Raw genomic sequence first — 24,238 nt, forward strand, 5'->3', positions numbered from 1 at the left:
TTCCTCTTAGAAGCAATCTATCAACGCATTTAATAGTTTACTGGGTCCCTTAAAACCCGTTGGAACTAGCCATTCCAAACGAAAGCAGGCCTAATTGGGGCTTGCGATCGGGTTAGGTCCCCTTGTTGGTATAGAAAACATTCGCCATGTCAACAAATTGGTGCTAGAAGGATGGCCTGAACCGTCGTCCACAACTTTTCAAGATTCATCTATAAATGCCACCGATGTATGGATCGTAGAGGCCGAAAAGACCATTCCACCCATTTGAAAGAGCCTCATTTCGAAGAAACAGAGACCCCTCTAAGTCCTGTTTCTGGGTCACCCAAGGAAGAGAGACTGTGGGAGTACCCTGTCACTCAAGAGCAACCAATCAGAAGCCATACTCGGGCTTACGCTCGTTCCCTATCACAACTCCCTATCTTTCAGTCTTTACCTCTGACAGCAAAAAGAAAGCCAAGGGTCTATCACATAAACGAAGAGACATCCGCAGCCCCTTCTCTTGAAGATATTATACTTGACTCTTTGCAAAGTATTGACTCTCCTTGGGAATAAACTCCTGAGGATTCCCCTTTTGAAGGCAATCCCTGGCCTGATTTGGAAAATCCTAACGAAGAAACCCTCAACCAGAACCTCCCTGTCCATAATATGGCTAACGTTCCTCCTCCTAGTGGGAATCAACCTTTACTTCCTCCTCCGGGTGGGAATCAACCTCCACCTCCTCCGGGAGCACTCCCTCCTTGGCATGCACAGGATGCCGTAGTGATACTGGACAACAACATCCCTTACCCAAAAATGCAGAAAAGGTACTGCCTAAATTCGACCCTGAGTGGGGAGACACCGCTAAAAACCATATCAATTCGTTCTTTCTGGCCATGCGCATGCTGCGGGTAGCTGATGAAGATGTAGTCTGTCACATATTCCCTTTTGCCCTAACTGGTGTAGCTTCCACATGGTACTTTGGCTTGAGAATCGATCGATCACCTCATGGGCTGCCTTTCAATAGGCCTTTTTAGACAAGTATGGCGATGACAAAACCCCTGCTGCCTTAGTCTTGGAACTATCCCGTTTGAAAATGGAAACCAAAGAGAAAGTTAAAGATTTCAATATCCGGTTTAGCACCTTGTTCAACAGAATCCCAGCCATCGCCAAACGCACAGAAGAGGTGCTCATGGAATTCTACATTACTGCTCTCCCTATCCCTACTTCGATGTGGGTCAAAAGGAGTAACGCGCAGTCCTTTCAAGGTGCTATCGATGAAGTAGTAAAGGTAGAGAATGAAATGCTTAGTCTCACAACATGCCACCCTATAACCAGAGAAAAGAAAGCCTCTTAAGCATCCAAGAAGAATAATCGGAGTGATACCAAAGGGGCTGAAACCAAAGAAAAGGACACCATGGATGTGGAAGGTTTGCATCAGATCATTAAGAAACTAACAAACACAGTCACCGATATGTAATGGAATCACAGAGAGAGTACTAGCGGTAGTGGAGGAGTCTATAACAACATAAATCCCTTCAATCCTTTCTACCGTAAGAAAACAGAAGGTGGGCATGGTCAACTTGCGTTGCCTGCTCCACCCAATGAAGGGAATTTAAACATAGAAGAGCTGGTTCTTATCGGATTGCTCCTCAACCAAGAAGAACCTATAGTGGAGCTAGAGCCAAAACAAGAAGATGAGGAAGAATACCAAGTAGAAGAGCCCTTGCAGGAAGAATCCCAAATCAACATACTATGGGATTTCTATACAAATGATAACGTTGATGACCAAGGAAACAATATGGTAGAAATCCACACACGAAGTAAAGGGCCACTTGCAGGAGCGATGAAGCCTATTGACCAAACAAAGAAAGATGTCCACCCTTTGAAGGCACCCTCTCCCAAAGTTCCTGTCGAGACGAGTAGACCAAGTGGTCAGTCCAAGAATACCCCAGTGGCAAACCATCCAGAGAAAGAGAACATAGCTCCCACTGCAATGAAGGCGACTCCGAATGGTAAACTCCCACCTAAGAACATCAAAACTGGTATGTTTACTCTGCCCTACCCTGTTTATAACATTGATTACAACATTGTAGATGATCTTAAGAAATCTAGGGCTAATATAACATACTTCGATTTGCTAAAATTAACGTAGCAAAGGGATCTGCTCCTGAAAGCTATGAATGAATGGAATTGTAAATCTCCCACCATTCCGAGTAGCCAACCCAAGAAGTCAGTCTCCAGACCTGTTAATACTCCCAGTTCCACCCAAAAGCTAGCAGCCATGGAAGCCACCCTATCAAAAATGAATCGAAACTCCCAAGATGTTAGTGCAGCCATGGTAGGGAGGAAATCAAAATCCATGACTCCACCCTTCCTTATCACATTTGAAATCCTCAACATGAATGTGCACAATTTCCTAGTAGATTCCGGTGCCTCGTCCATTGTGATGCCTTATGCTGTTGCTAAAAGACTACATGCAATACTTGAGAAATCTGGGACCCGAATTATGCAACTAGAGAGGACAAATGTGAAAGTAATTGGAGAATTGAAAGATGTGTTGATTCGGATGGCTGCTAAACCACAGTACACACAAGTCATTGATATAGTGGTAGTTGACATACTCGAGGCCTATGGAATGCTACTGAGTAGGGATTGGTCAGCAAAACTGAATGGATATTTCTCAACTGATTGGTCCCATATCTTGTTGCCTCGGAAGGGGAAGGGTGATATGCTGAGAGTTGATTGTGAAAGATACATGAAGTATGTGGTGACAGAGCTAAATGGTCCCAATGAACCTGTAATGTTTACCAACTCTATCCTTGGGAATTACAGTTTCAATGTTTGTGCCACAGAGACTTGTTTTAGAAAATTCCATGATGGAACAAATGAAGGAACTGCAATAAACACATGGTTGGAAGCTCTCCCCCGTAGTCCGACCGACAAACCACCCTGTAATATATATATGATAAAACTAGCCTCGTGGGAAGCAAGTCAGCTAAGGTAACGTTAGACTCTAATTTTTGGACACTCTGTTTTAATGGTTCTAACTGCCTTGAAGGTGTAGGTACTGGGAGCATCCTTATTAACCCACAAGGGAACCAACATTCGATGGCCAACCAATTGGAGTCCACATGCACCAATGACACGACAGAATATAGAGGCTTGCTACAGGGCTTGAAAAGGGCCCTTGACATGAAGGTGAGAAATCTCAAAGCTTCTGGTGACTCACAGGTAATCATCGACTAGGTGAGGGAAAGGATACATTACAACTCACGATATTTGGAAAGATACCAACATGAGGTATGGAGTTTAATTAACAGTTACCTCGATGGCAAAACCAAGATGCAAATCTGATGACTGGTATGGCTGCTAAACTTTCACCTGATTTTAGATTAAAGAAGAAAAAATGTTATGTTGAATGGATTTTTAGACCATCCAAGCCTGATAGCATCTCAAATTGGCAGGTGTTCGAAGATGACAAACTTATGAATGGGAGTAAAGAGGAGGCTAAGAACTACCAACACAAGCTTCGAAAGATGCATCCAGGCCTAGGACCATTGGTGAAGAAAGAGTTTAACAAAATGTTGGATGCCAAAACCATCTCTCTGATCATGCACACCCCCTGGGTAGCCGATATCACGCGAGTAAGAAAGAAAATTGGGAACATTAGGCTATGTACCGGTTTCAGGAACTTGAACCAAGCATCGCAGAAAGATAGCTACCATGTCCCTTCTACAGAATACATTCTTCAGTGCGTTGTTGGGTTTGAAATGTTGTCCTCATTAGATATGTTTTCAGGATGTAATCGAGTATTGGTGTCTAATGGGGATCTGCATAAGACAACATTCCAACACTTATGGCTAAGCCCATTCCCAATTATGGGAAAATTTGGTCAGGGAACTTACAAATTGAAAACGTTACAGGGAGAAACTGAAAAACTCCCCGTTGATGGCCAGCATCTCAAGGGATACTTCCAGTAGCCACCACATGGAGGTTTCCTCCTGAGTAGGATAGGATTCATTTTATTTTTGCTATTAGTTTAGTTACATTTATGTATTTTCCTTTCTTGTTTTTCTGCAAAGTTTATGTTCTCTCTGTTTTGAATTACAACCCTTTTCAGCCAATTGATTTCAATCCTCCAGCCTTGTTTTACCTCTCAGATTTGCCCTCATTCACCACATTCAAACCTTCCCTCCCTCATCAACCTGTTGATGATTCTACGGTCCCTAAATCCATCATTACCCTGCTAGTCAAACAAATTTTCGATAAGCCCATGAGAACTTGAAAATCAGCGGTGGAAGGCAAACTGAAACCCCTCATTGGCATCCGTTGGGAACTGGGTAAGATCTGTTGATAACTTGGATATCTGGAGCATGTAGGGGCATATTTATAAAACAAAATGTGTAACTACAGTTGGACTGGCATGGAGGAATGCTGCATTTTAATAAATCCCACTCAGACCTAGCCTATACTTGCCTATAAGGTTTACAATCATTCTCCATTGGTCCCATCCACCACACTAAATTGTCCAATACCTGTTATCTACAAGTAAACCTCCTTTCATGGGCTAAGCTCACTGTCATATACCCTGTGGAAAATTCAATTGTGCTCTAGTCCTTGTGCCTGAAACTGGAAGGACTTATCTAAAAGGAAATGAAATGTCAAGTCCTTGTGCTAGTTTGGAAGGACAGGTTGTTTGGGAAGTCGGTTAGAGTAAGGACTGTTGCTGGGCTCAGAGTACTGGTTGACATAGCAAGTCCAACCTTTCTTAAGCGGTTTAAAAATATGGCATGATCCATGACTGCGCCCCATTCAATCAATGAAAATATAGCACTGAATCTCTCATATAAAGTGTAAGATAAACATGTCTACATCAAGTTTGATGAGCAATAAAGAGCTGAGGTACACACCTAAATAGGTATGGATATACCAGTGACGGCCCCAAAAGGATTTTTGAAAGTAGGAAATAGGTAAAGGAAGGTTAATAAATCCCATAACGATGTCGTTGGAGAATGCCTGTCAAAATCCTATCAGTAAGTAGAAGCTATTTGTCTCTATCCCACCTGAAGAAATTAATGTTGAAGTGGAACCCATGCTTGTTCATCTATGTAGTTTGCATTTCGAGTTTATCTTTAACACCCTGATGTTTTATTGATATGAGGTTTGTTTGAAGACAGAGATAACTGGTTCGCCATTTGTTGTGGCCACAACCACCACCCTATTAAAATTTTCCTAAGTAGCAATTTTGATTGGGTCCCCTAGAAGTTGATCTTGCATTCCTCTGAATGATCTGTTTCATCCCAAGGATTTTAAGTCTTTGGCAAGTCAAATCTTCAATTTCTAAATGGTCAAGGCCCCCTTAATAAATCTTTGTTGCATATTTCATTCGTAACCCAACCTAGCCCTTTATTTAGTCCCTTCATCGGGGGTTTCAATCCTCATAAGTATTCATGGTACATTTATGCCCGCACATATAATCGCCCTTACCTTTACTATGGCCGTTCGTGTACTTAACACGCTAAACCTCCTATCACATCTTTATCCCCTTTTTAACTCCTCACAAGGGAAATGCTTCACAAAACACGCTTAACATACCCATTTATCACTTATCGCACATCACCTTCATCAAGGGCAAAGGATTGTTAATCATGAACAATTGCGATGCAATTAAGTCCTCAATTGCATCGCAAATCGCAATCGGCAGGACCCAAGGGTTATACATAATGCAACCACAATCCATCGGACCCACCGACATTATCAACCACAACACATATTCATTTCGGGTCCGGGGCCTATCGCATATTGCATATCGCATATCGGCAGAGCCCGGGATCATATATAAAACGCAATGTGATATAGCGGACCCACCGCGTTACTAAACACAGCCTATATATATATTGGGTCCGGCTGAATCGCATATCGCAATTGGCGGGGTCCTAGGCCTGCGCACATTGCGATATGCGGTTTGGCAGACCTGCCGATCTTATTAAACATAATATATATGTTATCAGGTCCACCTCCCCCATCACTAAATCACTATTAGCGAGGTCTTGCACTCATGCATAAGGTCCATTTTGATGAAGTGGACCCGCTGATGACTATGCATCCGGGCTTATACATTTTGAAATCCAGTCTTGTAGTCAAATGCGGTCTTTTCCGTGTATTCTTGTGTTTTCTATAAGAGGTCATGATCCGGGTTCTCAAAGGAAATCCGATAGGGGTGATGTGGCACATGATTGCCCATTGAGATGTGCGATTGTGACTCGGTCAAAGCACGACGTTGGCTAAGCCAGGGGCCGATTCTTCATGCTCTCTCCTTTTGATTTCATTGCACCTTATCATTTGAAGTTTCAATGATGACGAAAGCTGTTCTTGGGCATTTTTATCATATTTTCATAATCACTACTAATATGAATTATCTCTACAAGCGAATTCGAGTGGATCTGGTAGCATATAAAGGCGATGTATGCGAAGAAGACACCTCTTCACCCTAGTGTCAATACTGCAAAAGTGTAGTTTGCAGAAAGGAGGATGAACTGCCACAACGCATAACGAAGGCATGCTCTGTGTCGAAAGGGAAGCACAGCGCTGATCCACCAAGATGTCACTCCCTTTAGATGGACCTAAAGGCATGCCACATGGAATAATATCCATCCCACTCAAGTGCAACGAAATGATACGCAGTCATTCTTTGTCCCTCTCCTGGGAAGTAGAACGCTCCAGCAAAGATGACTTCGACGTGTCAACAGCCTCATGGACCATTCTCCTCTGTTTGTTCGGATCTGTCTAATGTGAAGAAAGGAGGTGAAAAGTTAGTAGAGAGAGGGTCATTTTGAACTGTAGAAGTATTACCTCAAGATAGGAGATTGGGGCTTTTTGTTTGGATAAGAACAATTTGATGTATTGTGAATGAGGAGGACTGTTTGGTCTAAGGAGGAGCCTTTAGCTTCTGTTTTATTTCCCTTTGCTTTAAGGTGTTTTGAAGCAGGGTGCTACTGCTGGCATGAATATAAATGTGATTTGTGTTTATGCATATTGATGGCATATTGTTCATGATTAGTCTTGTTTAATTGAATATGATTCAATTTCATGGTTAACTTATGAGTTACCTCTGATTCAAAACTGCATTAAACACCAGTTGCTAGTTTATTTATACCGAAAGGAATGTGTATTCCTGTATGAGTAATCTGAATGCAAGAAAGCTCTAATACAACCTTGTTCATCTATGAACTCAGTAATTGATTCTTTTGGACTTGGAATTTATTTATGGTGTTTAATCTCTTTTATATTTCTCTTGCAGGATAGATTAAGATAGCTAGGACTAGATTAGAGTAGTTAGAAGTAGCGTAGATATAATTTAATACATAGAGGTTAGCTATTTCATTTTGTTGATTTAATCGAAGTCTTCCTCCTGGAAGCAATCTATCAACACATTTAACAGTTTATGGGGTCCCTTAAAACCCGTTGGAACTAGCCATTCCCAATGAAAGCAGGCCTAATTGGGGCTTGCGATCGGGTTAGTTCCCCTTGTTGGTATAGCGAACATTCACCATGTCAAAACTTCCTAGTCAGCAATCCTACACCCAACCTGCAAAAGTTTTACATGTTTGGGAAAATGATCAGAATGCGATATTGTGAACATGCAATATTGGTTTTGAGCGATTCAAGTTGCGTTGGATTCAAGTCGGTGATATCTACATTTTGGCACCAATTTCGAACACTTTTGAACACTTTCATTTCTGAGCACTTTAATGATCCCTTGGATCACTCCTCCCCACTGGAAGCTTTTGGACCTCCAAAAGACTATTTTTAGTCAAAAAATAGATGAGGGTACAGTTCCCTCACCCTTCCAATCTCAATCCATTTGGATTTTCTTGGATTTGTACCTTTGAGCCCCACATGAAGGTACTCCACGTTCCCTCTTCTTGAAGTTCTTGTTTTTCTATCAAGGATAGTATCTTGCTGCAATTCTTCAAGAAATTTAGGAGAGAAATATTCTATTGAAGGAATATGAACATTCTCTCCTTGATATTCAATCAAAGGAGGCTCATATAATCTCAAATTCTCAACATTAACAACTACATAAATTTGCATATATGGAGGCAAATCCAACTAGAAGGCATTATTACCAATCTTTTCTAAAATCTTAAAAGGTCCATACCTGATTGGTTTTAGTTTTTTACCTTCTCCTTGAAGCCTCTCCTTGCTAATGTAAAGCCAAAAATTCATCTCCAACTTGAAAACTGTGGTCAACACAATGCTTATCATGCCTTGTCTTGAATCTTTTCCAATTGTTCTTGAACCATCTGATGCACCAATTGAACTTGTTCAATGAATCACTTGGCCTTATCAATGTCACTATGTCCATCAATAGCAACATATTTCCCAAAGATAAAATCTAAAGGAGATTTTGGTAAGTATCCAAAGCATGCCTCAAATGGAGATGTTTGAGTCGATGAATGCTTGGCTCGGTTGTAAGCATGTTGAATGTAGTGTAAGTGTTCATCCCAAAGCTTAGGATGTTTGTTGCAATAACCATGAAGAAGATGTACTACTATTATTTTCACCACTTTTGTCTGACCATTGGTTTGTGGATGGAATGTTGTGCTCTTCTTCAACTTGGTGTCCATGAGTCCCCATAAGCTTGACCAAAATTTCCCGACAAATCGAGAATCTCGATTATAAATAATAGATGTGGGCAACCCAAAATGCACCCATACATTTTGAAAGAACATTTGTGCAGTTTGTTCAACTGTAACCTGCTTCTTACAAGGCATCAAAATACACATTTTGTTGAAACGATCCACCACAACATAAAGATAATCATGATTTTTCCTAGACATAGGTAGCCCTCCTACAAAGTCCATAGAAACACTTTCCCAAGGACAAGAAGGAACTAGAAGTGGAGTATACAATCCTAAATTTCTATTGCTAGGCTTACTAGTAGCACACAAAGAAAATCCTCTTACATATCGTGACACACTTTCATTCATATGAGGCCAATAACAATACCTCTGTAATTGTGCCACCATCTTGCCTACACCAAAATGGCCAGCAATAAGAGAAGTATGCACTTCCCTTATGATGTTGACTCTTTCACCCTATGGAATGCATAGCTTGCCAAGATGATACAACAATTTATCATGAACATGGTAATCTAATTCCTCTACTTGGTTGCCTTGACACAAAGTTGCATATACATCCTTAAAATCTTCATCTAAAGCATATTGTTCAACATAGCTCTCATGCATGATAGAATTATGCTTAAGAATAATTGATGCACTAACAATTGGTCTAGATAACATATCAACAACTTTGTTATATATACCTTTCTTATACCTTATCACCAAGTGGAATTGCTGCAAGAAACCCATCCATCTGAAATGTCTCACTTGTTGTATCTTGGTTTGTGATTGCAAGTATTGAAATGGTTGATGATCAGCGTGAATGATAGTTTTGTTTCCCATCAAATAGTGTTTCCATTTTTTCACACTTTGCACCAAAGAATACAATTCTTTGTCATATGTTTGATAGTTAACTACTGCACCATTAAAAGTTTCAGAATGGTAACAAATAGGCTTACCATGTTGCATCAAGACTGCTCCCATAACATAGTCACTTGCATCAGTTTGTATCTCAAAAAGGTGTCTTAAATCAGGAAGTGCAAGAACTGTTGTTGTACTGATTCTCTCTATCAATGAATCAAAGGATTTCTGCTGCTTGCCTCCCCACTGAAAAACTTCTTTCACACTTTTCAAGGCATGTAATGGAATTGCAATTGATGAGAAGTTAGAAATGAACTTTCTCCAATATTGGGTTACTCCCAAAAATCTTCTAACCTCTGTTACATTATTGGGTTTAGGCCAATTCACAATGACTTTGACCTTTGAGGGATCTATTTTCAATTCACCCCCTCAAATAATATGACCCAAATATACTAACGAGGTTTTTCCAAATTCACATTCAGACATCTTTAAAAACAACTTTTCTTTCTTTAAGACATCTAAGACTTGCTTAACATGTTTGACTTGCTGTTCACGAGTCTTGCTAAAAATCAGTATGTCATCTAAGTAGATTATCACAAATTCATCAAGAAAATGTCTTAAGACATCATTTATAACTCTCATGAATGTTGCAGGAGCATTACAAAGCCCAAATGACATAACCAACCATTCAAACAAACCTTGCTTTATTTTGAAGGTTGTCTTCCATATGTCTCCTTCAACAATCCTAATATGATGATAACCACTTCTCAAGTCCAACTTAGTGAAATAAACAACATCTTTCAATTGATCAAGTAAATCATCAATTCGAGGAAGAGGGTAACGATTCTTTACTGTAATCTTGTTCAAGGCTCTGAAATCCACACATATGCGCCATGTACCATCTTTCTTTGGTACTAAAACAAGTGGAGGCCATATGGTGATGTGCTTGGTCTAATGACCCCTTTATCAAGCAACTCTTGGATTTGTTTCTTGATTTCTGCATTCTCCATGACTGACATCCTGTACATGCCAATGTTTGGAAGAGGACAATATTGCTACAATTGGATCTCATGTTGGATTCCTCTTTTAGGAGGCAATCCTTCAAGTTCCTAAAACATCTTATCATAGGTGTTAACAACCTCAATAAAATCAGATTTTAATCTTGCATCACATCCTTGGAAGGCTTCATTTTCAACATTCTCTTTGGGTTTGATCATCAAGAGTACAAAATTCTTACTAGCATTAACAAGCCTCTTCATTTGTCCAACATTCACAAGAGATAAATTCAACTTCTTATTATGTGCTCTAACAATGTACTCAATCCCATTTTTAAACAAATGATATTTGTTCTCATGGCGATGAAAGATGGCTCTCCTATCATATAAATATGGGCTTCCCAAAACAATACCACAAATGTCAAGTGGAATTACATCAAGCTATACCTCATCTATAAAGTTGTAGTGATGGCAAATTTCAGTTTACATCTTTTTGTCACATGCAATTTTGCATTGTCACATATCCAACCTAAAGGATAAGGTTTAGGATGAGGAATGGTTTCCAAGTTTAATTTCTTAACAATGTCTTCTAAAATAAGGTTTGCTTGTGATCCACTATCAAACAAAGTATCTATCTTGGTATGTTTTGAAATGAATCTAATGTGGAAAATCTCTATTCTTTCTTTTCTTGTTGGGTTCCATTGAGGTTCCTAGAAGAACTAGTACTTGTAATAGAGTCCTTATCTTTAAATCCCATGGCCGTGATCTTTTTTCATCCTCGGAATTAGATCCTAAATCATGTTGTGTAGTTGCAGTAGTCTTTTGTTTCCCTTTTTTGTTAAACATTTTGGGTCTCATCTCAAGATGAAGTTTCCAACAATGGTCTTCATCATGGCCTTCTTTTGAACAATGTTTACATGTGAGTTTTTCTCCCTCCTTCTTGACTGAAGCATTCTTCTTCCCTTTGCCTTTGAATTTCCTCTTTCCTTTGTCTCCACTCTTAAATGACTTTTTTCTGCCCTCTTGGGGAACATTCTTCCTTCTTACTTCTAAATGAGTTGCATGTACACAAACTTCATCTAGCTCTTTTCCTAAATCTATACCCAAAATCAAAGCTCTTTTCCTAAATTCTTGAGTATAGCTTTGCACACTTTGACTCTTAGCTTGTCTAAAGTTTTTCCAATCCATTATAGCCTTTTGCATGTATGCTAATGGATAAAATTGTCTTCTTATTACAACAACAAATTCATTCAAAGAGGATAAAACCTTACCACTTTTCTTCATGTCCTCTTGAACTTTGGTCTCCCACCAAATGAATGCTGCACTTTCCAACCTAAGAGAAGTAAGCTGAATTTTGGTTGCATCATCCTTGATTCTTTGTATCCTGCAATACACTTCAATCTGACGAACCTAATTATCTAATTTCTTAGCATTTACCTCTCCATTGTACATAGGCAATTCAAAATTTATGTCAAGCTATAACAAAGGAGTTTTACCATGTCCCTTTTGAGAATCCCGAGGTGTTTGTGAAGGGGTAGAAGTAGAAGAAGATGAGCGTGATGATGGAGGTGAAGGTGGTGGCTTGTCACCATCCCCTCCATTCCCTTTTGGAGGTTTCTCTCAATTTCCTCCATTTCCTTTTGGAGGTTTTGAGCTTTCTCCTTGCACCCTTGAGTTCCTCTCCTCATAAAGAACTTTCACCATTTCAAAGAAAGCTTTTTTAAAATTTCTCTCATCTTCATACATCTCTTTGTGACCTTCTTCACGTGCCATGACTAGTGAAGCTTGAGATATGTGTGTTCTTGAAACAATTTGAGACCTTGGCTCCACAAGCTATCCTTCTCCTCTTTTGAGATTCAACCTTGTAAGCATCAAAAAACACTTGCAAACAAAATCAAACCTTCAAAATAACCTTGGGCTCTGATACTAAACTGATCTGTTATACAAACTTGAAGGTGATAGAAAATATGTAAGTAAATTTTTATGTCTTTTAGGCAATGGATCACTTTGAAAAAACACATAAAATAATATTTTTAAAACTCAGTATACAACATAGAAAACAAAGACTAATATACCATATACAGTAACACAAGACAACAAAATGATAAAGGAGTTCACCCCTCTTGGGCTACATCTCCTAGTCCAACTTCCAATGTTGGGCCTCTTTCATTAAGTGCTCAAATTTGTGTTTACATGGATTTACAATGCTCAAAATGTAAAAATAATGTCTCCAATGGCTCCAAAACAGTAAAAAAAACCCCAAGTTAGGCTCTTGTTGGGCTCAATTTGGCAAAACACTGAAGAAGTTATGCTTTAGAGAAGTTTTGCTGCTAACTTCTCTACAAATCAGACTCCTCTGCTAACATACGATATTGGTTTTGAGCGATTCAAGTTGCTTTCGATTCAGGTCGATGAGATCTACGTTTTGGCACTGGTTTTGATCACTTTCATTTTTGAGCACTTTATTGATCCTTTGGATCATCAAAGGGATTTTTTGTGGTAAAATTTGACAATCAGACATATTTGGATTTTGTCATAAATGAGGGACCATGGTTCTTGGGATGGGCGGGCCTCTTTGTAACACCATGGTTCCTCGGTTTCGATGCCAATACAATGGTGGTTATGGAAATGCTAGTATGGGTAAGGTTACATAATCTCCCTCTTCCTTTATGGCACCACCAAGTCTTATAAGACATTGGAAATTCACTAGGGAGATTCCTAAAGATGGACCGAGAAAGAATTAAGAAACATATCTTTACTTTTGCTCATATATGTGTGGAGATAGACTTAAGCAAAGACCTTCCAGATCATGTCCATCTTACTCACCAGGATTTTAAGTGGACTCAATGGTTAGATTTCAAAAACACTGTTTTCAGGTGTCGAATCACCAATTAGACAGGGCACTTATAGACTGCATGTCCACAAAAAAAGAAACGAACAAAAAACGACCACAAAAGCCAAAAGGATGGCAATTTCCTGAACCACAATCTTCTGACGATGAAGATGAAGAAATGAATGAGAGCAACTAACAACCAGAGACACAGAATCAACAAGATCCCCAAATGAAGGAGGAAGAAGAGAAACAGAAGGACTCAACCACATATTCAAAGGAACCAAATGACTTAGCAGTGATCCAGTCTCCTGGAACTCAACACGAGGGAAAGAGCAATAGGCAAGCTATAGGTGGATTAAAGAGAACACATGTTTCTGAAAGTTCAAAATGTGACAAGGAAGCACCAACAATTCTAGAAGGAGAAGAGTTAGTAACTGTAAAGGCCACTCCATCTTATGGGGTATGACAAAAAGTAAAAAAAAGAAGGTAAAAAATAAAAAAAACTAGTTCATCTCGGTAATTATTTTTTTGTTTTGTTTTTTTGGTAGTGAGACTACCATGAGTGCTTCTAGCACATTCAAATCGTCTTGAAGGACAACCATGAGTGCTTCTAGCACATTCAAATGGTCTTGAAGGACTACCATGAGTGCTTCTAGCACATTCAGATGGTCTTGAAGGACTACCATGAGTGCTTCTAGCACATTCAGATGGTCTTGAAGGACAATGCTTGAATGCACTTGTGCATATGCTTATGTAACTTTTTATTTTTATTAATAGAAAGTTGCCATTTTTCCTTGAAAATAAAATAAAAAATATGATTATGGAGTTATTATTTTAGACCATTACATCTCCCCTAGATTTTTTGCTTTTAGATTTAATTTAAAAAATGTTATAAAATTAAATTAAAATAAAATATTTAAAAAATGTTGACATACAATCTTTTTTACATTACATCTAACACCTATACATCTCCCCCATACTAAGCTTAGAGCGTCTCTCAACACAACAATAATATGATATTTTAGATAAAAATATATATAATTGAAATACAAAATAATGTTGTAATTTAACTTTTATATATATATATATTTTTAATATATTTTTGAATTTATTTTATATAAAATTTATTAAAATCACAAATTTTAACTATAAAATATATACCATATATATATTGATCACACAATTTATTTACCTATTAAAAAACACATTTTGAAAAATTAAAAATCATTACTCACTAAAATTATGTCAATAAATTTTTTAAAAGAAAAGCACACGAGTGCACGGGTCATGCGGTTGGGCAGTCGACTTTCACGCATCCCACCAATGATCGATTCCAATATGTGGCCTTGTGGCTTATAACGTTTCATTGAGAATGTATATCAGTATATTGTGATTGATGTGATGATTTCACTCAGCACTTTCGGTTGTTGTATCTGCTTGCTTCAGCATATATATATATGTAAATATAGGATATACTCCCCTTAAAAAAAACAAAAAAACAAAAAACATTCAAAATTCTTTAAAAGAAAAACCAAAAATCAAAAGATATAAAAATTAGATTTCACACGAAATAATACTCTTTATTAATAATAATAAAAATGAAACTCCAAAATGAAATAGTGCTCTCCGCACCTCACTTTAACTTTTCCTTTCTCTTTTCTTTGTACATGTTAAAAGCTACATAAAATGACGGACTCCGAAATCTTTATTAAGTCTGAAAATATCATTCTAAGATCCGCATGTTGAAGCTTCACTTCGTGGTTCATGGTCCATTGCAAGTGAAAGAAAAGGAGCCCTGCAGTACGCATACCTGCGTGACGCTGCTCAATTCGCCGAGAAAACATCTTTTCGATCGCTCTGCCGGTATGTATATCTTGAAAAATGTCCTATAAATTCATTCTCCGCTTTCTCTGTGTTATTCTGTATGATGGGTTCTTTTTGGTTGCAGAAAATTATCAAAATGCCCTTCTATCTTGCTGTTCGATTAATACTATATTTCATCAGCATTTTGATTTGTTTTGAACTTCTCTTTCCATTTTCTTTTGGCAGAGACTCTCTGTTGAACCATTTTTAGGGTTTAGGCTTGTCAGGCCGCCTAATTATTTTTCCCATGATCAGAAACTTATACAAGAACTAACTGTTTGTTCGTAGACCATCTCAATTTTTGGATTGAGAGCATACCATCAAAAGTTTCGATTTACATTTCCGCACCGGCCTTCTTCCGAGAAAACACTATATTTCTTTGACCTAGGGTTTAAATTTTATCTTTCAGATAGCAAAACACTATGCATGCCATATAATGTTTTTCTTTTCTACAATATTTGTAAGTGTTGTAAAATTAAGAGTCTTTGACATAGGGTTTGAATTCTATCTTTGAGATAGGAAAAACTAATCCAGGTCACATACTTTGTTTTTTTGTTTAAGATTGGTAATGATGTAAAATTAAAATTGTTTGATCTAGGGTTTCACATTGATCACTGAGACAAGAAAAGTCAATACAGGTTATTTGCACTGATGTAAAATTAAAATTCTTGGAGCTAGGTATGAATTTTATCTGTGACTGAGGGAACACTAATGCAGGCTATATAGGTCTGTTTTTTTTAAGGTTTGCAGTAATGGCATCGATCCCTGCAACAACGGAGTCTCTTAGTCGTGCATTGGACATTAAGGATACCGACCCTGCAGAGTCAATTTCTATCCTTCGTCAGATAATTGAAAACCCTTCTTCATCCTCTGAAGCTATCCGGGTCAAGGAGCAGGCGATTTCCAACCTTTCTGATCTTCTCACACAGGAGAAGAGGGGGGAAGAGCTGAGGAGTCTCCTGACACTTTTACGCCCCTTCTTTTCTCTGATTCCAAAGGCTAAGACTGCTAAGATTGTCAGAGGAGTAATTGATGCGGTTGCAAAGATCCCGGGAACATCACAGCTTCAGATAACTCTATGTAGGGAAATGGTGGAATGGACGCGTTTGGAGAAACGAACATTTTTAAGGCAAAGGGTTGAAGCAAGGCTTGCTGCTTTATTAATGGAAAGCAAAGAGTACTCGGAAGCTTTAACTCTCATTTCTGGTCTGGTAAAGGAGGTTAGGAGGCTGGATGATAAGCTGCTTCTTGTTGATATTGATTTATTGGAGAGTAAACTTCATTTCTCTCTTAGAAATCTTCCAAAGGCTAAGGCTGCCCTAACTGCAGCCAGAACAGCTGCGAATGCAATATACGTTCCACCTGCTCAACAAGGGACTATTGATCTTCAGAGTGGTATTCTTCATGCCGAGGAGAAGGATTATAAAACGGGTTTCAGCTACTTCTTTGAGGCATTTGAGGCTTTTAATGCTCTCGAGGATCCGCGTGCAGTATTTAGTTTGAAGTACATGCTTTTGTGCAAGATCATGGTCAACCAAGCTGATGATGTCGCTGGTCTCATTGCTTCAAAGGCAGGTTTGCTCTATATGGGAGTGGAATTGGATGCAATGAAAGCTGTTGCGGATGCACACTCAAAGCGCTCTTTGAAAGATTTTGAAGATGCACTTAAAACTTACCAGGCACAACTAGAGGAAGATCCTATTGTTCATAGACACCTGTCTTCTTTGTACGACACCCTTCTGGAGCAGAATCTCTGCCGTTTGATTGAACCTTATTCAAGGGTTGAAATATCACATATATCTGAATTGATTGGATTGCCCATGGAAACTGTGGAAAAGAAGCTCTCTCAGATGATTTTGGAGAAAAAATTTGCTGGGACTCTTGACCAGGGTGCAGGTTGTCTTATTATTTTTGATGATCCAAAGCCAGATGCCATCTTCTCCTCCACTTTGGAAACGATTTCAAACATTAGCAAAGTTGTAGACAGCCTTTACCTAAAGTCAGCAAAGATTATGGCCTAAGCTAAGCTTATTGGTTTGCATCTCTATGTCAAAAATCGGGGACTTAGATTTCTGATAAGCAGGGAAGTTGTAAAAGGAGTGTGATTTCATTGGAGTTTGATAAAACAGTAATTTTTTCCAATTTTTTCCTTTTGTTTTAGTTTGAATGTTGATTGGCAAGACCAGTATTGATTTTTCAGCTTCTGTTCTTTTGGTTTTGTTTAAATGTTGATTGGAAGGAAACAGTTTCTTTTGCTCCTGGCTGGAATGGGTTTTTAACAGGAAGCTATCACGATAATCTATCAAGTTCATTTAAGAAGATCTCTTCTTATGGGTAAAATGCATAAAGATGAATTGTGTATCTTCAACATCTTAAGTAATCATGTCAAGCTCTGCAAGATGTGTAGCTTATCCTGTAAAACGAATACTGTTTCCAAGGCACTGTAACTCGCTGGACTACAAAATTAAGTAATTGAATTTGCACATTTTCTTTATGGTTCTGCTTCAGAACATAATGTGTGATTCATATTATGTTTGTTGTTCCATGGATGAGACTCATCTATAGTTTCAATTCTTCAATTTGGAAGCTAATGCAAACCAGCAAAAAATAACTCTGTTGTTTTAAAACATTATGCTTAGCAGTGATGGAGTAAAGCAATATTTAATGTCCATCTTCAGAATGTGAAATTAATAGTAGATCAAAACGTCAAAGCACTGATGCATCCGAAATATTTGCAGGAAAACAGTATCAGCAATGTAAAGTCTGAGTGAGGTCATCTTTCCTCTTACCTGAAGTTTGAACTCAGACTAAACAAATTATGATTTGCGATATATAATTTCTGCCAATAATAGGCAGTTTAGTTTACTTGTAATTTGTTGGATAGAAAGGTTGATTGTGAATGGGTTCATGTATGCTACAAGTGCGAAGAACTGGTGTTCTCACATTTCGGTAATTTGTCTCTTGGGCTTATTTATAGAATTGCTGTCTGCATATAGTTCTTTTATATGTTCCGATCATTACTTACTGTAGAAAGTTTCACACCTTCGGTTGCAAGGTTAACAACTAAGATCAATTGCTTTTTAGGTTGACCAAAACCTAGATACTCACTGGTGTCCATAAACCATTATCTGCCATCCATGCAGATAATCTGATCTGTGGTAGCTTACTTCTGCTAGATTTATGGTCTCCAAAGAAGAGCCTATGTCTGACCCTTAAAAAATGGCATCAGTTGCTAAGTTCTTGTTAGCTTGAATTCATTGTTTTGTGAAATTTCATACATATGCTCTAGTTTGAAGATTTTTTAGTGAAAAATTAAAATTGTACAAGGGTATTTAGCACACTCTCTAGATGTTTTTATGCTCCCCTGAATGCAAACTTGGCTTCGCAGGTCCTTTCTGCAATAGACTTAGACAATGTGTTAATGATTTGGCTTGAAGAATGCTCCATATTCTCTCTTTTCAATATAAGCATAGCTCAGGATTCTTAAAAAACACATTTTGCTGGTTATAGTTTGAATCTATCCTTTGGATTTCATTCATGAGCAAGGAGTTTAGTTTTGGTCATCCTTTCTTCATAACAATTCTTGAATGTATGAAAAAGATCTGATTTCCCTCACCAAGTAAAATCATTAAGTTGCAAAGTTTATGGCTATATAAGCAGCCTTTGGAGGATACATCCTGTATCTCCCTTGCACTACATGAACCTTTAACAATTGACAATCTTCGCTTGCCCAAGTAGTAGAAACGTCCTGTTTTCCCAAGCACTTTATAAACCTTAAACAACCCTATGTCTTTTTGTTAATTGACAATATTCCCTTGCCCCACTGCTAGAAGCAAAGTCTCAAGTTCAATTACATAATCTATGTTCTGCATTAATTGATGAAGGAATCTCTAATTAAACTTTTGTATTAAGCACATGATTAGGCAATTACTTTTCCTGTTATGCATCTCTTGAGCCGGCATGGTGCTCATTGAAGGTTCTGAAGTTGCATTTAAAATGTAGAAGGAAGAACTAGAGAAAGATCCATTGGTCAGCAGATCTGTTTTCTTTATACAGCTCTCTTACAGAGTAGAACCTCTGCTGCCCTATGTAACCTCTATCTAGGATTGAAGTGTCATATATAAGAGTTGACTGGGTTGCCTACAGTTCTGTGGAAAAAAGCCCCCTCAGATAATTTCGGAGAAAAGCTTTGCTGCGACTGTTGATCCAGGTTTAATCATGTATTTTAGTTCTGTTCCTCCATTTCTCTTATTCTAGTTCATCTTCCAATGTTAGAAGAGTTTAGATGACAATATGCCCTGAACGATTATGTCTTAGAATTATTAGGCTACATCTTTAACAGATTATATGTCAAATCCTAGTGACTGTTAAATCTCTGAACATGGAATTGGGAAAGATGTGTGCTTTCGTTGGAGTCTATTAAAATATTAATTTCTAAATATTTGTTGTTTTGGATGATTTGAATTTCTGGTGGCAGGGCAGTTTGTCTTTTACTCTTGGCCGCAACACAGATTTGAACACATTTATCTTGATCATGGATTGGGTGCGGTTAAGTGGTTCATACTCTTGATAACTCTGTATGTTGAAATTCCATACATTTGATATCTTAGCCATGTGTTATCTCCATTTAATATATAATGTGAAGTATGTGTATATTTGGAATACTGATGAGTCATGTCGAGTTACTTTGTTCTCTTTTAGAGTTGTAGACTTGTAGTGTATAGGCAAAAGCCCTTTTCTAAGGCATTACGGTTCATTGGATTGCAAAACTAAGAACACAATATTATATTCATTTGTTGTTTGTGCTGTTGTCGACTTTTTTATCTTTATTTTCGTTTATATTTATGATTTATTTACTGTTTTTTTAAATATTAATTTCACGCAGTAAATATTTTGGGGAAAATGATCAAGGTATTCTTCGTTCTGAGGATGGTATTTGGCATAAATCAAATTCATAGGATTTAGAGTAAACTGAAACCAGATTTTTCAGGATCTGATGTTGATAATAATGAAGAACTCAACTGGTGAGAAATGATTCTGGGTAGAGGGGCCAACACTTCCCTCAAATTGTCTTAACCAAATCCAATTGACAATTGCTGTAAAGTTGCACCTATGTTTGTATCTTTTCAATTTGACAGTTATTACAAACAAATAATTAATCTGGAGGTCATAATTAAGAAGTTAATAAAATATAAGTACTGCATATTTAAATGTTTCTCTTCATTGAGCATGGCAATAACAGTAGATTCTCCGCATTAATGCATCCAAATTCTGTTTAAGAAAACAAGATCAACAAGGCCAAACAGGACTAAGGTCAACCTGTCTTAAATGTTGAACTAATTTTTTCTGTGATTTTTATTTCACATTCATATGCATGTTACTTATTTTTCAATGTAATTTTGGTGGATGGTTATCTAGCCATTATTGTATAGACATCAAATGCCAGGAATTAAGCTTCCTGCATTTTAATTAGTTTCATCTCCTTTGCTTTACGGTACTTTTTGAAAAAGGGTTTGATGTATTTGAGAATGTACACAGAATTTTGTATAATGGGAAAAATAAAAACGTCATTAGAATTTGAGAAAAATGATTCAAAGCCAAAACATTTTAGTGTGCCGACATTTCCAAAAAGGAAACAGAAAAGGCATTGCTGATTCTCAAGGAAATTTGTTTGTTGTATCCTCATTAATTTATGGTCTTCAATGAATAGGGTCGGTCTTCAATAAATAAGGTCTCCACTTAATCATTGATCTAAAGCATAGGTTTCTTATTTTAATTAAAGTTAGTTGGTTTTCTGGTATATATATATATATATACATATATCACTGTTTTTCTGGTATTGGTTTTCTGGATCTCTTTCATGGTTACTAGACAGTGTTATGAATTTTGTAATTAAGTTTTTTGTTTTATTTTTTGATTCCAGTAATTTTTAATTGTTATTATTATTATTATTATTTTTTTTAGATTAGACGGTAGAATATAGTGTTTTGTGCAGATGCTCCACTCATTACTCACGCTTTCCTGATGATGGGTGGAGTGTCCACCTGAAATGTTGGATGTTTAAGATATTCTACACTGTAGTCCAGAATCAAGATAGCAATATGAATTCCTTCTGTGGAAATCTGCATACTCAATTTATAACTCCATTCCATTGAATGAATAAAAAAATTGATGAAAATGCTACAATTGATCATGAGACTAAGAATTGGTGCCTTGTGAGATTGATTATATCCTCAAGACTAGGAGCATTTGTACCATAAAGCCACCATCAATCAATTGAATTGTTGTTCCTATATCCAACTCTTTCTCCGTGTGTAAGCCAAACATATCTCGCCTATGTGAAAATTAAAAATGGGGTAAACTGAAACTATAGATTGAATCCACTTTCATCAAGTCCATTTTCTCATACTCTCCCCCAATACTAGGTTTTCCATATCCATATGACAATGTATCATCACATCAAGTCTATTTTCTCATCATCTCACCGAATCTTGGGTTATCCATATCTATATAACAAAGCATATCACGTGGTGTCCTTACAAATCTCTCAACAAATTTAACATCTGCCCAAAAATGATCCATAATCAAACAGTACACCTCAATCGCTTATGAGGTGCATTCTGTCATTGCTCTCATTATCGAAACTAATGTAACGCTTCACCTCCTATAGCTATTGAGGCAAAAGATTGTGAAAACTTATTAATTGTTTAAGCAAACTCCATTTTGGCGAACTTGATTGGAATGGCTCGTGAATGGTTATTTTTACATATAAAAGTTGAACATTGGCCATTCTCAGTTAGCGATTAATTACACTCAAGTTTCCAAATTTTTCCAATGCATTATTCGAAGATTACATCACAACGGTGTTAGAATTTTTTTTATTTTTTATTTTGGGTATATGAAGAGTACAAAAAAATGATTCAGAATTGTACACACCTAAATTTGGACAACATTAAAGGGCTCACTTTCACAATTATTTCACTGATTGGTGTCAAGAAATTATGTTAGGGAATTTATCAAAATTTATAAATTATAGATATCTCAATAAACCAAAATCAAAATAATCAAAAATCAAAATCTATTTTTTCATTTCATTGATAATTTGGACGACACTAAATGACCCCATCTCAATGACCTCACATAATTGGTGTCCAAAAACTATTTTTGGGGTACATGTCAAAATTTATAAATAATAGATTGTATTGACTAATCAAAATTGAAATTAATGTAAATTAACAATGATTTAGAACATAAACACTAACATGTACACTTTTTTATCTCAGAACCTTGCTTTGCAAAATAGGGTAGAATTATTAATAATTTGGACAAAATTGGCCCCACTTCACAATGGTCTCATGTAATTGGTCCATTGTGGAGGGGGCGATTTTTTATTAACTTGAACCATGGATGGTCTTTACAAAATATGCACTAGATATGGAAGAGACAATAATGTTTATCGTTAGATAATCCCAATAATTTTTTCAATTCTCTGTAAAAATTGAACATCAATCCACATCAATCCACATTACGATATGCCTTCAATGATGACTACATTTCAATGTGTGCTTTTTCCTTGTCAACCAACAAAATGCATAGCCTCGCAAATTTGTGAGCTTACTATGTTGGTTCACCATTAATATCATGAACAACCATTTGCTCAAAATAGGGTAAGTGGTTGTATAGAAAGGGATTTAACATGTAAGAAAAACATTTGTTATTCCAAGATCAACAAAATCTTTGCAATTGCATGTCAAACATATCATAAATGTTAATAATTGTAACTTTCCTATGTGATGTAATAAGAATATATTTTTCATGATTTTGAAGGCACATGTTCATCACCGCAGATTTCATCATCATATGGCGTTGACCCCTTTTCAAAGTCGTCATTATAACATGAAGTTTTCTCCCCAGGTACAATATATCTTTCCTACTCTCTCTGTGCTTCAAGGAGTTTATCAACTGCACAATACAAAACCCATACAATTTCTTGTATTTTTCATAAAATGATTTCTAACCCGTCTACTTGTCCTTGCATTGCACAAGAGCATTCTTTTTGATTTCAAAATTTCCCTTGCATCTTTGGGCTCCTTTGTCTTCAATATAATTCCACAAGCAATAGAAAGGATTCAACGAAGCCATGGAAGATAAATTTGAGCAAATCATTCAAGAAGAATACACCATGAAGACTTGGAATGTTGAGAAATCCCCTTGCTGCAAAAATTTTGAATACTAGATGCACCAAACAATCCTCAACATTTTCTATAAATTCCATAAAATAAAAATTACATCAAAACCTTATTTATTTTCCTATTATCCCTGCCGTAGTAGGTATTATGCATTAGGTTTCATGCTGACCATGTATTATTTTGGTCAAATATATCAAATAATTTTTAATCTCATAATGTTGAACTTTATCAATTTTTTTTTTTATTTATGGCTATTTTTTCTATTAGCATTTATCTGTAATGCTATTGGGTATAATTTTAAAGATCTTATTGAACAATGCCTCGTAATTGGTGATAACCCAATTTAATGTTCACACTGCACAAATATTAAAATTTGTACTTGAACAAAGGTAGAGCAAGAGTGCTGCATTTGGAATAGCTTGCTTTTGTGTGCAATCTCTGCTCCTATGAATCAGAGTCGCTACTGTCGTGGCCTGAGCGAGAGGTTTTTCTTTGGCCATTTGAGAAAAACCCCATGGCTTCAGAAAATCGAAATTGCTCACAAACAACTTAAACAAAAAACATAAAAAACCTTGTGTAAAATACCCAACCTAAGTACAAATTCAAAACCCTGGACTTGCATTGTGTGGGCACGTGGCACTCCAAAGTGCCACGACATCGTCAGAAGGCCATAGGATTATGAGTGTACATTGTGGGATTCGAAATCATTAAAATGACATGTGTCAGGGAGAACAACATTGGCAAGTTCTGTTCCTTGTATGTTGATGTGACTTAAGTAATATAAATAATTTATCTTAATAAATTAATATAAATTATTTTAATATAGATTTCCATAGGATTACGAGCGTATGTTGTGGGATTCGAAATCATTAAAATGACGTGTGAGAGCGAACA

The 24,238-nt window shown here is 37.1% G+C and overlaps 1 protein-coding gene across 3 annotated transcripts; it reads left to right on the forward strand.

Moving 5' to 3' along the window:
• The first annotated feature begins 14,946 nt into the window (after nt 1–14,946).
• On the forward strand, nt 14,947–17,649 carry LOC149209938 (26S proteasome non-ATPase regulatory subunit 11 homolog). Of its 3 annotated transcripts, none has more exons than XM_089396554.1 (2): nt 14,947–15,155; nt 15,873–17,649. In XM_089396554.1, exons 1-2 carry the CDS (start codon nt 15,032–15,034, stop codon nt 17,174–17,176), a joined length of 1,428 nt encoding a protein of 475 aa, XP_089252680.1. In that variant the 5' UTR covers nt 14,947–15,031; the 3' UTR covers nt 17,177–17,649. The 3 variants fall into 3 exon arrangements, with proteins under 3 accessions (XP_089252680.1, XP_089252681.1, XP_089252682.1); XM_089396555.1 differs by having other exon boundaries at nt 14,948–15,155; nt 15,882–17,649; XM_089396556.1 differs by having other exon boundaries at nt 15,016–15,155; nt 15,898–17,649.
• Nucleotides 17,650–24,238: the final 6,589 nt, after the last annotated feature.

This window comes from Pinus tabuliformis, chromosome 1_2 (assembly GCF_031772625.1).
Source record: "Pinus tabuliformis cultivar Carrire ecotype Pingquan chromosome 1_2, CPIR1, whole genome shotgun sequence".
Taxonomy (NCBI): Eukaryota; Viridiplantae; Streptophyta; class Pinopsida; order Pinales; family Pinaceae; genus Pinus; species Pinus tabuliformis.